At 47.4% G+C, this 13,291-nt stretch overlaps 1 protein-coding gene across 3 annotated transcripts in view; it reads right to left on the bottom strand.

Annotated features, from left to right (window-relative positions):
- Window positions 1-12,445, bottom strand: part of CCDC112 (coiled-coil domain containing 112) — a 65,360-nt gene extending 52,915 nt beyond the window's left edge. The window contains exons 1-2 of one of the 3 annotated variants that reach the window (XM_033929079.1): window positions 11,488-12,445; window positions 3,711-3,832 (exon numbers count right to left, since the gene is read on the bottom strand). In XM_033929079.1, coding sequence (XP_033784970.1) covers window positions 3,711-3,832; window positions 11,488-11,784 — 419 coding nt within the window. In that variant the 5' untranslated portion in view covers window positions 11,785-12,445. The remainder of the gene's footprint in view (window positions 1-3,710; window positions 3,833-11,487) is intronic. The other 2 variants (XM_033929078.1, XM_033929077.1) reach the window with 2 other exon arrangements.
- Between the last annotated feature and the right edge of the window lie 846 nt (window positions 12,446-13,291).

Raw genomic sequence — 13,291 nt, 5'->3', positions numbered from 1 at the left:
GACTGGATGGACCTAAGGTCTAATCCAGCGAAGCCATTTCTTATGTTCTTATGTTCTATGTTCCTGCCCCGTGCAGAGCCATCATCAGAATGGCTGCCGGAAGTTCATGTTGTAATCTCGAGACTACAACGAGAACTCCCGGCAGCCATTCTGATGATGGCTCTTCACGGGGCAGGAGCATAGGAAGATCGCTCCTGCCCCGCTTCACCGCTAGACCACCAGATAAGATTCCGGGGAGGTTTGGAAGGCTTAAAAAGTAGGCAAAAAATGAAGATTGGTTGTTTGTAAAAAAAAAAAAAAAAAAAAATCGCAAATAACCGAATCCACAGATACTGAAACTGCAGATTCGGAGGGAGAAGTGTATATACTTATGGGACTGGTACATATTCAGTACCACACTGTTCATGGAAGAAAGTATTTTACGAATACCTTGCAAAACTAACCCCTCTTTTACTAAGGTGCGCTAACCGATTAGCACGTGCTAATTGAATTAGCGCACGCTAACTCATCCATAGAATAACATGCACGCATTAGTGTTTAGCGCGCGCTAATCAGTTAATGCACCTTAGTAAAAGAGGGCCTAAGAGTAGACAAAGCACTGAGACCTAATGAGATACATCCAAGCATATTGAGGTCAGAGTTTTAAAAAGCCTGCTTTAAAAAGCGACGGTCTGCTAATGCAACCATTTTGATAGTGAATTGAAAAAAAGCGAGACATTCTCAAAAAATTGCGCATGCAAATGAGGTCGACGGACAGCAACAAAGATTCACTAAATTTGCACGTGCCCATCGCTGGTGACAGCGAAGGGCACATGTGCAGAAAAAACACGTAAATTAAAATAAATAAATAAATTAAAACACAACAGCGAAAGAGATGTTCAATCAACCAACAAAACCCCCCCCAGCAGCGGGAAATACTGATTCTCTCTCGCTGCCAAGAAACCCATGTCACCGGCAAACACCCCCACCCCCCCGGAACAGAAGCGACAACCTCCCTGCAGCGGGAGAGATGACCACACTCTCCTGCTGGCAAGAAATCCTGGCCGCGCACCCCCCCACCCCCATAGCAGGAGAGATGCCCACTCTCTCCCACTGGCAAGTGACCCCCCCTGCCATATAACACCTCTCCCCCCGTCTCCCCAGTTCATCTAGATTGAGTCATTTGCAGGATCACGAGTCATCTGGGGCTGTTTGTCCTAGTAGTGCCCGATTGGGCCTACTGACCATGGTATGTGGACATAGTTCACCTACAGAGAGATGAAAGCATCAGATTGAAAGTTTCAAGTGGATCTCCTAACACAGGGTTCGGTTCCCGTAGTGAATCCGGAACACTTTGGGCATACAGCATGGCTCTTGAGCGTGTGGCCTTAGTAAGGAAGAGATACTTGGAGGTAGTCATTTCCACTCTGCTTAGAGGCAAGAAGACATTGATGGTGGCAGCCAAGCCAAAGTTTGGAAGTTTCCGACAGTGGTGTGCCAAGATCGAGGCGGAGCCTTTACAAGCCCTGACCTCAGTAGTCCTAGAACTATTTGCAAGAGGGACTTGAGAAGGACCTGTTGGTTGGATCACTGAAAGCGCAGATAGCAGGCCTTTCATGCTTCTGAGCTCAGGGAGAGAGAGAGTCTCTGGCTTCTCACCCAGATGTGGCAAGATTCTTTAATAGGGCTCGCAGGTTGTGCCCTCTGGTGCATCTACCATTCCTACACTTGAACTTTAATACCATTTTGCAAGGTTTTACTAGATTCTGAATGTCAAGATGGTGTTCTTGGTGGCGATTACATCAGTGAGACAAGTCTCTGAGTTACAAGCTTTCCCATAGGCAGGACCTTAGGTGCCTGGGCCAATCTGAGCCATAGGCCTCTCCACAGTGCATTGAAGAGGAAGGCTCACTATTTTGTTGAAGAGGTGGGCCTGCTGGCTGGAGGGTGTAGGTATCTTTCTGGATGGCCTGGATGCCCCATAGGAGAGGCCTTTGGCATCCAGGCCAATCAGAGCCTTAAGCCCCTTCCCGGTGCATCCCAAGATGCACCTTTCTTAAACCCCAGTACCGTACTCTGCCCTATCACATCCTCTGGAAGCGCATTCCAGGTGTCCACCACACGTTGGGTAACAAAGAACTTCCTAGTATTTGTTTTGAATCTGTCCCCTATTAACTTAACGGTATTGCAGTATATAAACTGTTATTATTATTATTATTACTTCTTAAGTTCTCAGTAACAAAGAAACTTTTTTTTTTGTTGACCAGTGTAAGTGATGATATTCTTAAAGCAACTTGTGGATTCAGATGCATAACCCTAGTGTTCAGGACTACTAGACACATTGCACTAGAAACATAATTATCCTATTTGTTATTCTCATCTCTAGATCACTGATATTTGTTAAAAAGCAGCGGTCCCAGATCAGACCCCTGAGGAACCCTACTATTTACCCTTCTTCACTGAGAATATTGACCATTTAAACCTACTCTCGGTTTTCTATCTTTCAACCAGTTGTTATTTCATAATAGGACATTACCTCTTATCCCATGACTTTTCAAATTTACTCAGAAATCTTTCATGAGGTACTTTGTCCAAATGTCTTTTAAAAATCCAAATACACAATATCGACCAGCTCACCTTTATCAACATGTTCATTTACCCCTTGAAGAATCAGAGCACCTTTTTATACCTAAACATGACTGAAACAGGTCTGTTTCTTCCTCTTCAATAATCACTATTGCATGTCCTGATTTTAGGCCCTCCCTAGTCCCACACAAAACAACACACCATTCCCCCTTGCTATGAGGACATGTTGCAGTGTTGGACGTCCCTTTTCTGCCTTTGCAAAATGGGGATTTGGATGTTTCAAGCACACGGATGTCCATATGGACATTTTAAGATATCCATATGCTTTGAAAATGAGAACGATGTTAAAGAAAAATAATTCCTGGGCCCTTTTACTGTCTTAATTTTATCAGGATGGTTGTCCTGTTAGTGGGCTGAATATTATCTCTATCCAGTTATTCAGGTAGAGGTCACTATTGCCCCAAGTATGTTAGACAGAGTGAGAGCCTACTGGGACAGATAGGGAAAAATGCTTGAGTAACTGAATATAAACCACTTAGTATTTATATATCACTTACAGACTAACTAACAAAATAAATATTTGAATTTCAGACATAACAAGATGCATTCAAAAGAGCAAAAAATCAAACAAACCCCACCCAAATCAGGGCCAGTCTCAAAGCTCATACCACAGTGCTGCACATTATATGATGGAAAATCTGGGGTCTCATCTCCAGTCATTTGGCTTGACAGTGCACGCAAGCCAAGAGAGAGAAAAGGCTCATGGGCTGATACGATAGCTTGAGTTAGTACTGTGGATGCACTTCAGAAGGATCTACAGGACATTGGGCCAGCAAGGGTTCCCCCCAAAGGTACTCTGACAGATTGACTACAAAGAAGATTCAACAGTGGAACACTGAAAAATGATTAAATAAAGCTTTCAACTGCTTCTTATATTGTGATTGCACAAGTACGGTATTTTTACAACAATATTCATGAGATCAAAATTAAACATTGCCTTCATGCCAACATCACCAGAACTAAAAAATAAAGCAAAACACTGCCCATTATGGATATGTTTTAGCTCAACATTGGTGCTGAATCTTGAGTGTTAGAAGAAGAAACCCCCCCCCCCCACACACACACTTTTCACTTTTGCAACTTACTGATATTTAAGTTTTTCTGCTTCTCGGATAAATGCTGTTTTCTTTGCTTGATCAGCTTTTATCTTCCAGTTCCGGGCATGAAAATTAGAATCACCCCCAGAAAGCCTAAGGGAGCTTTCATTCTACAAAGTCAACAAACAAATGTTATTAATAACAATATTACTCATATAGACAACCCCATTCCCTTTGGTAAAACTTTTGTCTATAGAAATTAGAGCTTTGACTATTGTCCAATTTTTTATCCATGCACTCATAGTTCCTCAGGCTAGAGGAAAGAAAAATGCACATAGATTTAATTATTTTTAAGCATGCAGTTTGCTCATAAGTTAACATACACCTGGAAGAATTTGTCTAAGATGTGTAAAATTTATAGAAAATATGAGTGATCAGACAAAACACATTTCTTTTACCTTTAATGTGTTTTAAATAAGGAGATTAGGTTCTTACCTTGATAATATATTTTCCAGTAGATATGGATGATATGCTAGAACAATAGGGTTGACCATGTCTGTTTGCAAGCATTCTGCAGAAAATGTCAGTCACAGATTTTCAGCTCCTCCTCCATCTCTACAGTCTCTACTGCCCCCTTCAATTCATACCAAAGCCAGCAACAGCCCTACAGAAGAAGACAAGAGAAGGAGGGGTACGGGGAATTCCCCGACACCAAGTGTCTGATCTGCTCAGAGGAATTTTAAAACAAACACTGAACAAACAGTAATGTAGTGAAAACATTAACAAGACTGAGAGGAATGTAAGGGAAAAAAATACAAGTTAAACAAGAACATAACAGCAAAGGAGGGAACCATCCGCAAAGTCACTCCTGCTTCCGTGATCGAGAAACAGCTCTTTGCATGACAGGACCTGGGATTCCGAGACTCTTCTGGCAGAAGTAATTGCCACCAAGAAAACTGCTTTAACCATCAGATCCATGAGGGAAGCTTCCTGTAAGGGCTCATACAGTGCTTTGCTGAGTCTCTGTAAGACTATATTAAGGTTCCAGTGTTCTCCCCAGGGCCTTTTAGACGGGTGCTCCGCTCAGCTAATTTAGATGACCGCCCGGCTGTCATCTATTGGGAATCCTGCTGCTGCCGCTGCTCAACATAACCCTCCCCCCCATAAAAAAAACACCTCTCACCGGCTTGGAGATGCAAACTCATGCTTCAGGACTCTAAGGTATGCGTGCCGGCTTCCCTTCTCTTCACTCTGAAACCGGAAGTTATGTCCCGGGGAGGGGGGGAGAAGAGAAGAGAAGCCGGCACGCATACCTTAGAGCTACGAAGCATGAATTCGCTACGGGCTAAGGCAGGAGACAGGCAGGGGACTGGTCAACAATGGATGGAATCTTACAACTTGCTTCGGGCCTTCTTCGCTGCCGGGTCCTGCCTACTTTCTGTTTCCGCAAAGGCAGGACCCGGCAACGAGGAAGGCCTGAAGCAAGTTGTAAGCTTCCCTCTGTCGCTGACCTATGGAAGATAGGTCAGCGTTGGAGGGAAGCTTACGACTTGCATAACGACTTTGCCGACGGGTGTGTGAGCTGGGAGGGAAAGAGCGGCTGGGCAGGGCTGATGCTGTCAATGCTCATCTCGCTGCCCTTGTTCTCGTTGAGCGGCCAGTGGCGGAAACAGTGTAGAGCTAGAGCTGGCTGCCGTGGACCGGGAGCGGGCGTTCCTGGCTCAGTGGCGGCAGTTGCACATGTTTTCACACGCTACGGTGACAACAGCTCGCTGACAGTGCAAGGCTTTCGGCAGCTCCTGCGCAGCATTGGTATGGGCCAAGTCAAGTGGCTACCAGGGGAAGAGGAGGAGGAAGGTGCCTGCAACCGGGGCTGGCACCATGGCGGCCATGGCTCTGGCTGCTTGGCTCCTGTTGCCCACCGCAGCTTGGCTCTGGCAGCGCCCACAAGCCCCGAACCGCTAACCAGTCACAACTATCCCAAGGCCGTTACAGCTGGAGCCCCAGGAGGTGAGACTCCGAGTGCCACTGTGACTAAACTGATTCATTATTTGCCTGTGACTTTCTGGTATTTAGGATTAACTCTCTCCATTCAACCCTTGACTTTAAACACACAAGTCTGGAAGTCTAAGCACATTTATTTATTTATGTTTACAGGTATTTGGGAACATAAAACATAGTGAAAGCTAGTTCCGACCGGTGATAGGACAAAAGCGCGCGAGACTTTGGCGCGCAAAACAGTGTGACAAGACAGTGGCTGCTGCCAGAAGGATTCTGGGCTGTATAAAGAGAGGCGTAGTCAGTAGAAGGAAGAAGGTGTTGATGCCCCTGTACAGGTCATTGGTGAGGCCCCACTTGGAGTATTGTGTTCAGTTTTGGAGACCGTATCTGGCGAAAGACGTAAGAAGACTTGAGGCGGTCCAGAGGAGGGCGACGAAAATGAAAATGATAGGAGGCTTGCGCCAGAAGATGTATGAGGAGAGACTGGAAGTCCTGAATATGTATACCCTAGAGGAAAGGAGAGACAGGGGAGATATGATTCAGACATTCAAATACTTAAAGGGTATTAACGTAGAACAAAATCTTTTCCAGAGAAAGGAAAATGGTAAAACCAGAGGACATAATTTGAGGTTGAGGGGTGGTAGATTCAGGGGCAATGTTAGGAAATTCTACTTTACGGAGAGGGTGGTGGATGCCTGGAATGCGCTCCCGAGAGAGGTGGTGGAGAGTAAAACTGTGACTGAGTTCAAAGAAGCGTGGGATGAACACAGAGGATTTAGAATCAGAAAATAATATTAAATATTGAACTAAGGCCAGTACTGGGCAGACTTGCACGGTCTGTGTCTGTATATGGCCGTTTGGTGGAGGATGGGCTGGGGAGGGCTTCAATGGCTGGGAGGGTGTAGATGGGCTGGAGTAAGTCTTAACAGAGATTTCGGCAGTTGGAACCCAAGCATAGTACCGGGTAAAGCTTTGGATTCTCGCCCAGAAATAGCTAAGAAGAAGAAAAAAAAAAATTTTAATTGAATCAGGTTGGGCAGACTGGATGGACCATTCGGGTCTTTATCTGCCGTCATCTACTATGTTACTATGACATTTCAGCACAGACAAATCGGCGCAAGACCCCAGCGCGCCGCCTAAAAAGTTACTTTTAAAGGGCTCTGACGGGGGAGGGGTGTGGCGGGGAAACTTCCCCACTTTACTTCATACTCTTCATGTTGCGGTTGGGGGGGTGCAACCCCTCCATTATAGAGAAAACTGAACTTTTTCCTAAAAAAGCAGGAAAAAGTTAAGTTTACTCTATAATGGAGGGTTCCAACCCCACAACCCCCCCTCCCCCCATGGCAGCGTGAACAGTATGAAGTAAACTGGGGGGGGGGTTTCCCCACTCACACCACGCGTCGGAGCTCTTTAAAAGTAACTTTTTAGGCGGCGTGCTGGAGTCTTGTGCTGATTTGTCAGCCCTGAAATGTCGGCACACTGAATGACTATCGTTGCGAATTTGCCACCCCCCACACACACACACACAAATAAAAAAGATTCTGCAGTGGGAGAGTCGTAACTGGTGTTATTTAATAGAGCAGGGACTGGATGCTTGAAGAATGTGATAATTTTTAACTGCCCAATGTGAGCTTTAAACAGTATATAGGCGATATGAGGTTTTAAGGCATTATGGTCTTAGATATGCTGATTTGTTGGAGGCAAGGGATGGCAAAATGTTTTTGTGCTTAGTTTTATAGTTTATCTGTAGCAGGTTGTTTTTTCTGAGTACCATGAAAAGAACTAGTGTGCATCTTTCTGCTCTGCTGCACCTGAATGAACATGTTTTCTCCTTAGTATCCTTTGACTTATTCCAGGAAGGTATTGTTTTCCTAGTATGGTAGTCCTGGGGTTATTGATGCAGTTGCAATGCTGTAGAGAAACACTATTCTAGATTATACATCTTATTGTTTGGGGGTGTATTTAGGGGTGCTTATCCTTGCTTTTAAAGTTGGACTTATAAATGTATTCTGAATTATTATTATTTTTGTATTAATAGGATTTTTATAATTTTGACATTGGGGAGAAGTATTTTAATGGTTGTACAGTAGGGTTGTGTGTACATGAAAAATGAATGGAAGAAATTGCATTACAATTAGTACTATTATAATGGGAGTGGGGTCAGGGACAGAGCTTGGACTGAGGTACTCAGTTAGTATTTGTTAGATTTAGGGGGGTACTTGGCTTGAAGAAGTTGAGAAACATTGGTCTCTAGGTGACTAGTATGGAGTTCACTCAGTAAGGGTCCCTTTTACAAAGCCACAGTAGCAATTCTCCCATGGCAAATACACCAAAGTCCATTCAATTCCTATGGACTTCAGTGCATTTGCTGTGGCAGAATTGCTATCGCCCTAAGGCCCTAAGCCCTTTGTCTTAAAACACAGATTGCCGGGGATGCAAAGCATTAACTGATTCAACATGAGTTTGAAGTTGGTTGCATACCACTCTCAAGTATGGTAGTTTTGAAAGAAATGGAAGGTTTGATACTGGCCAGTAGTTATTCGGAATAAGAGGATCTGCATTACTTTTTTTCAAGGATGGCTTAAATGCTACTGGAACACTGCCTAAGTGTCAAACCTTAAAAAAGAAAGTCATATTGAGCATTGGAAAATAATTAATAACAATTAACTAATAAAAATAGTGCACATTTAGTGATCTTTTTACTAAGGCATTAGCGTGTGTTAAAATGGCTAGCACGCCTTAGTAAAAGGACCTTTTCATTTTCCCCACCCCGCCCCACCTGGCTACTTTTTCATGCCACCCGGCTGGAAAAAATTTCTGGGGAGAACACTGAGATTCCATCCGATAAGTATTGCTACTGTAGTTAAATTGAACTCCAAAGGAAATGTCCATCTGTAGCAAATCTGCTCAGATCGTAATTTTGACGTAAATTTGCCAAAGGAATGGGGAACCAATGAAGTGACTTGAGGAGAGGGATAATATGACTGTAGCAGCTCTCACGGAATACGAGTCATGCAGCAGCATTCTGAACAGATTGAAGGGGTGAGAGATGGCTGAATGGGAGACCTGAAAGAAGTACCGTATTTTTCGGTCCATAAGACGCACTTTTTCCACCCCCCAAAAAGGGGGTGGAAAAGTGGGTGCGTCTTATGGCGAGAAGACCCCCCCTCCCAGTACTCTTTAATAACACCACCCGCCCGCCGGCCCTCCCTTTAAAACATCCCCCGCCCGCCCTTCTTTTAAAACATCCCCTGCCCCACAGTACCTTTTTAAACACCCCCGAAGCCTGGTGGTCCAGCGGTGTATGAGCTGGCAGGAGCACGCCGCCTGCGCTGCTACCCGGGCCCGCCCCACTCTCTGTATGCTGTGTCAGTTCTCGCGGGACTCACGAGAATTGACTGCAGCCATTCAGAAAGTGGGGCGGGCCCAGGCAGCAGCGCAGACAGTGTGCTCCTGTTGGCCCATACACCGCATATACCGGGGAAATTAAAGGGCTTCTTTTATTGTGATACCCTTTCTGGAAGAGCGCGGCTGTTGGAAACGGAGCCCGGATGAGCATGCGGTATGGAGCGCATGGGTGATAAGTCGGCTGCATGTGCCTGCTTGTGGTTGCTCCACTGTGCTGGAGGGGGCGGGCTCAGCACGAAGATGACAGGTGGGGGCACAAAAATGGGGCTAGGTCAGTTCAGTGATGGGGTGAAGATGGTATACTAAGGAGATAGGATGTATCTGTTGTGTAGACGCAACAAGGAATAGGGTAGCACAAGGAGAGGATGGTGATGGAGGTATTCAGGAAAGCAGTGGGGTGAAGGAGTTGAAAGTACAGGTTAAAGATGGGATGAAAGAGAGGATTAATGCAACTGCAAAGAAGATAAGACTGTGCAAGGAGCAGATGGGGAGAGGGTACAGGGCAGGACGGTGGGACAGAATACATAGCCTGGCAGGGAGGGGGGACAGGATGCAGAGCCTGGCAGGAAGTGTGGGGGTTGGTTGCAGAGCCTGGCAAGGAGTGAGGGAGGCTGGGTGCACAATTTGGTTTTTTTCTTGTTTTCCTACTCTAAATCTAGGGTGCGTCTTATAGTCCAGTGCATCTTATGGAGCGGGAAAAATACAGTATGTGAGGTGATGAGAGCATGGATAAGGGTTTTGGTAGTGTGCTCGGAGAGGTCAGATTTTGGTAATATTAAGGAGGAGGAAGCGATAGGTTTTAACAGTTTGTTTGATCTAAGCAGAGGAGAGAGAGGAGTCAAAGATTACCCCAAAGTTAGGAGCTGCTCTAGCCATTAGGTACAGATAATACATATTCTTAACATGTTTGTCAGCTGAATAATAAACTAAAGGCCAACAGATCTGAAGCCTGGTAGTCATTTGCCCATCTACCATAAATATTCATTCATACCGTGTTTCCCCAAAAATAAGACACTGTCATATTAATTTTGGGCCCAAAAAAGGCACTAGGTCTTATTTTCGGGGATGTCTTATTTTTTTCATGTATAATGATCATCTCTCCCTTCCTCTCCTCCACCCCAATTCTTCCTATTTCCTTTCTCTCCCCCACATGTGCAGCATCTTTCCTCCCCTCTCACCCATCCCCTTGTGCAGTATCTTTCTATCCCTCCCTCCCATCCCTTGCAGCTTCTATCCCTCCCTTCCTCCCATCACCCCCATGTAGCATCTTTCTATCTCCTCACCTGCCAACCCATCTTTCCCTCCCATCTGAACCGGGAGACTAAATGTATTTATAACAAACCGGCAGCAATCTAGACAGGCTCCTTCACGTCCTGGGCTGTTCCTCTGCCGCGTTGTTATAAGGTACATTTAGTCTCGCAGTTCAGATGAGAGGGAGAGATGGGTTGGCCGGGGAGAGGAACACTGCTGCTGCTGCCGGCGACTAGGGCCTATTTTCAGGGTAGGTCTTATGTTCAGGGAAACACGATAGTTGGGCAAATGGTTGAAGGCAGTGTTGAAAGCCCAGTTAAAAGCCCTCCTCTTTGACTCCTAACTCCTCTCACCTTGGGTTCTGCATCCCCAACCATATATGTCATGTCTGTCTGTCCACCCAAGATAGATTGTAAGCTCTTCCAAGCAGGGATCGTCTATAAATGTCAAAATGTACAGCACTGTGCACACCTTTCAGCGCTATATAAGTGATAAGTAGTAGTACTGGTAGCCATAAGATTTCTGTTACAATGCTGCTGAACACCACTATTCACATAGCCAACAGGAAGATGCTGAACTTGGAGCCAAGTACCTGCACATAGTACTGCAAATAATATTCTGTTTAATATGTTATATTATTTTGGAGCATTATTTTGATTTTTTTGGGCACATAATTCCCTGGAGTGTATTCAAAGTGAATGTTACAGAGGTAGCAGGAGAGGCACCTGATGTAACTGCACCAGAATAGTGTTCAAAAGTGACCTGCTGCACATTTACTGCTGACATAGGTGTCATCCCTCCACTCCAAGGATTTACATTCCAGCTCCTCCTCTTCAAATGCTCCTGCAGGCAGACCCATGCTTTCGGGGTTTTTTTTGTTGTTGTTGTTGTTTAATCTTCCAGCTCCTCCTCCTGGGCAAAGCCAGCCCATCCACTAGGTTAAATTAGGTACTGTAGTTGCCTGGCAATGGCTCTACCCCGGGCTAAAGCCTCCCCTCTGGTATGTCACTGCTCCCTGGACACTCCAGGGAATAAGTTTGCTCAATATTTGAAGGTATTCGAGCATTCATTGCACTCACACAGCTGGCATCCAGCGGGTGATTAGCCTTTCTTGGGCCCTTGCATTTCATAAACAGGAACACGCTACAGATATGAGTTAACTTACATTGGTGGTCGGCGATGTTGTTGTCCCTTTAACTGGGGGTCTAAAACCTTGCAGTCCTGCTATTTTCTGGCTTGTGAAGCGAGAAAAGCAGCTCTGCTGAGCCGGGGGTTTCGCCTCCACCGGAGCAACCCCGTTTTCCATGGACCGGGCGGAGCTGGCAGCGGACAGGCAGACTTGGCCGTAGCGATCAAAAACCTTCTGGGTCTCGAATCCGGAAGTGTCGCCATCACCACCGCCACTTGCACGGGATGAGCTCTCCAATGACTGAAGAAGGCATGGGGCAGAGGCAGGAAACATTTCAGCTAATTCCCGCTGCCGGTTCGGTGCAAGATAAGGCGCATAGAACAAGTGCAACAAGTGCCACTGCGAAACAGCAGCAGAGGGGGGAACTTGGGACTGTGTGCGCGCGCAAATGGAATCCGGGTGGAAACAAAGGAGAGACGCACGCGTGGCTACTGAGGGAGCGTCTCGCGCTGGAGGCGCGAACGGCTGCCCCGAGCGCGGTGAGAGCGGTTGTGGTGGGTTGAATGATCAGAGGAAGAAGGAAGATGTGCGTTGAAACTGCACTGTGATGTTTCCTGTTAAAAAAAACAATATATGGGCTGATAGGGGCGGGCTGACCATCGGGACAATAGGGCAGTGCCCGAGGTCCCATACTAGTAGGCCGGGAACCCAATCCATTCTCCCCTAGTCTCTGACTTTAATCATGAAAGTTAGGAGCCCATGAAGTTTGTTTCTCATTGTATACCAACCACACTCAAAGCAGTTTATATACGCCGTTCTCTATGTTTGTGGATAACACTCTCCTCCTCCCTGTCTAGTCAGCTGGCAACTTCGGGGTGATCTTTGACTCCTGCTCAGATCCAACAACTGATAAAACCTGTCCTTCCTCCTCTATAATAGTACCAAAATCCGATCCCTCCTCTCCAAGTCAGTGGCGTACCTAGGGGGGGGCGGGCCGCCCCGGGTACCAGCCCTAAGGGGGTGTTCCCGGCCTTGCCGTTCAGTCCCCCGCCACCCCCGAAGGACCGCTCGCCCCCCTGGCCTCCCCGCACCACCTATGAACAGCCGCAGCAGGATCGCGAAGTCAGCGTCAGCATCCCTGCGCTGCTTCCTACGACGCGATCCCGCCCCTCCTCTGACGTCAGAGGAGGGGCGGGACCGTGGCGCAGGAAGCAGCAGGGATCGCTGACGCTGACTTCGCGATCCTGCTGCGGCTGTTCATAGGTGGTGCGGGGAGGCCAGGGGGGCGAGCGGTCCTTCGGGGGTGGCGGGGGACTGAACGGCAAGGCCGGGAACACCCCCTTAGGGCTGGTACCCGACGCTGACTTCGCGATCCTGCTGCGGCTGTTCATAGGTGGTGCGGGGAGGCCAGGGGGGCGAGCGGTCCTTCGGGGTGGGTCGGGGCATCAGGCCTTCAGGGTGGGGCGGGCGGGCAGGCAAGCAGGCTTTCAAGGGGGAGGGGGTGACAGGCAGGCAGGCAGGCCTTCAAGGGGGGACAGGCCTTCGGGGGGGGGTGCAGACATTCAAGGGGTGCAGGCCTTCAAGGGGGGCAGGCAGGCCTTCAGGGGGGTGCAGACCTTCGGGGGGGGGGGTGTAGGCCTTTGGGGGGGTGCAGACCTTCAAGGGGGTGCAGGCCTTCAAGGGGGGAAAGGCAGGCAGGCCTTCAAGGGGGGGTGCAGGCCTTCAAGGGGGGGTGCAGGCCTTCAAGGGGGGTGCAGGCCTTCAAGGGGGGAAAGGCAGGCAGGCCTTCAAGGGGGGGACAGGCCTACAAGGGGGGGGGGACAGGCCTACAAGGGGGGGG

The sequence above is a fragment of the Geotrypetes seraphini genome, chromosome 1 (genome assembly GCF_902459505.1).
Source record: "Geotrypetes seraphini chromosome 1, aGeoSer1.1, whole genome shotgun sequence".
NCBI lineage: Eukaryota > Metazoa > Chordata > Amphibia > Gymnophiona > Dermophiidae > Geotrypetes > Geotrypetes seraphini.
The sequence above is the reverse complement of the archived record's forward strand: the minus strand, read 5'-3'. Positions and strand labels throughout refer to the sequence as shown.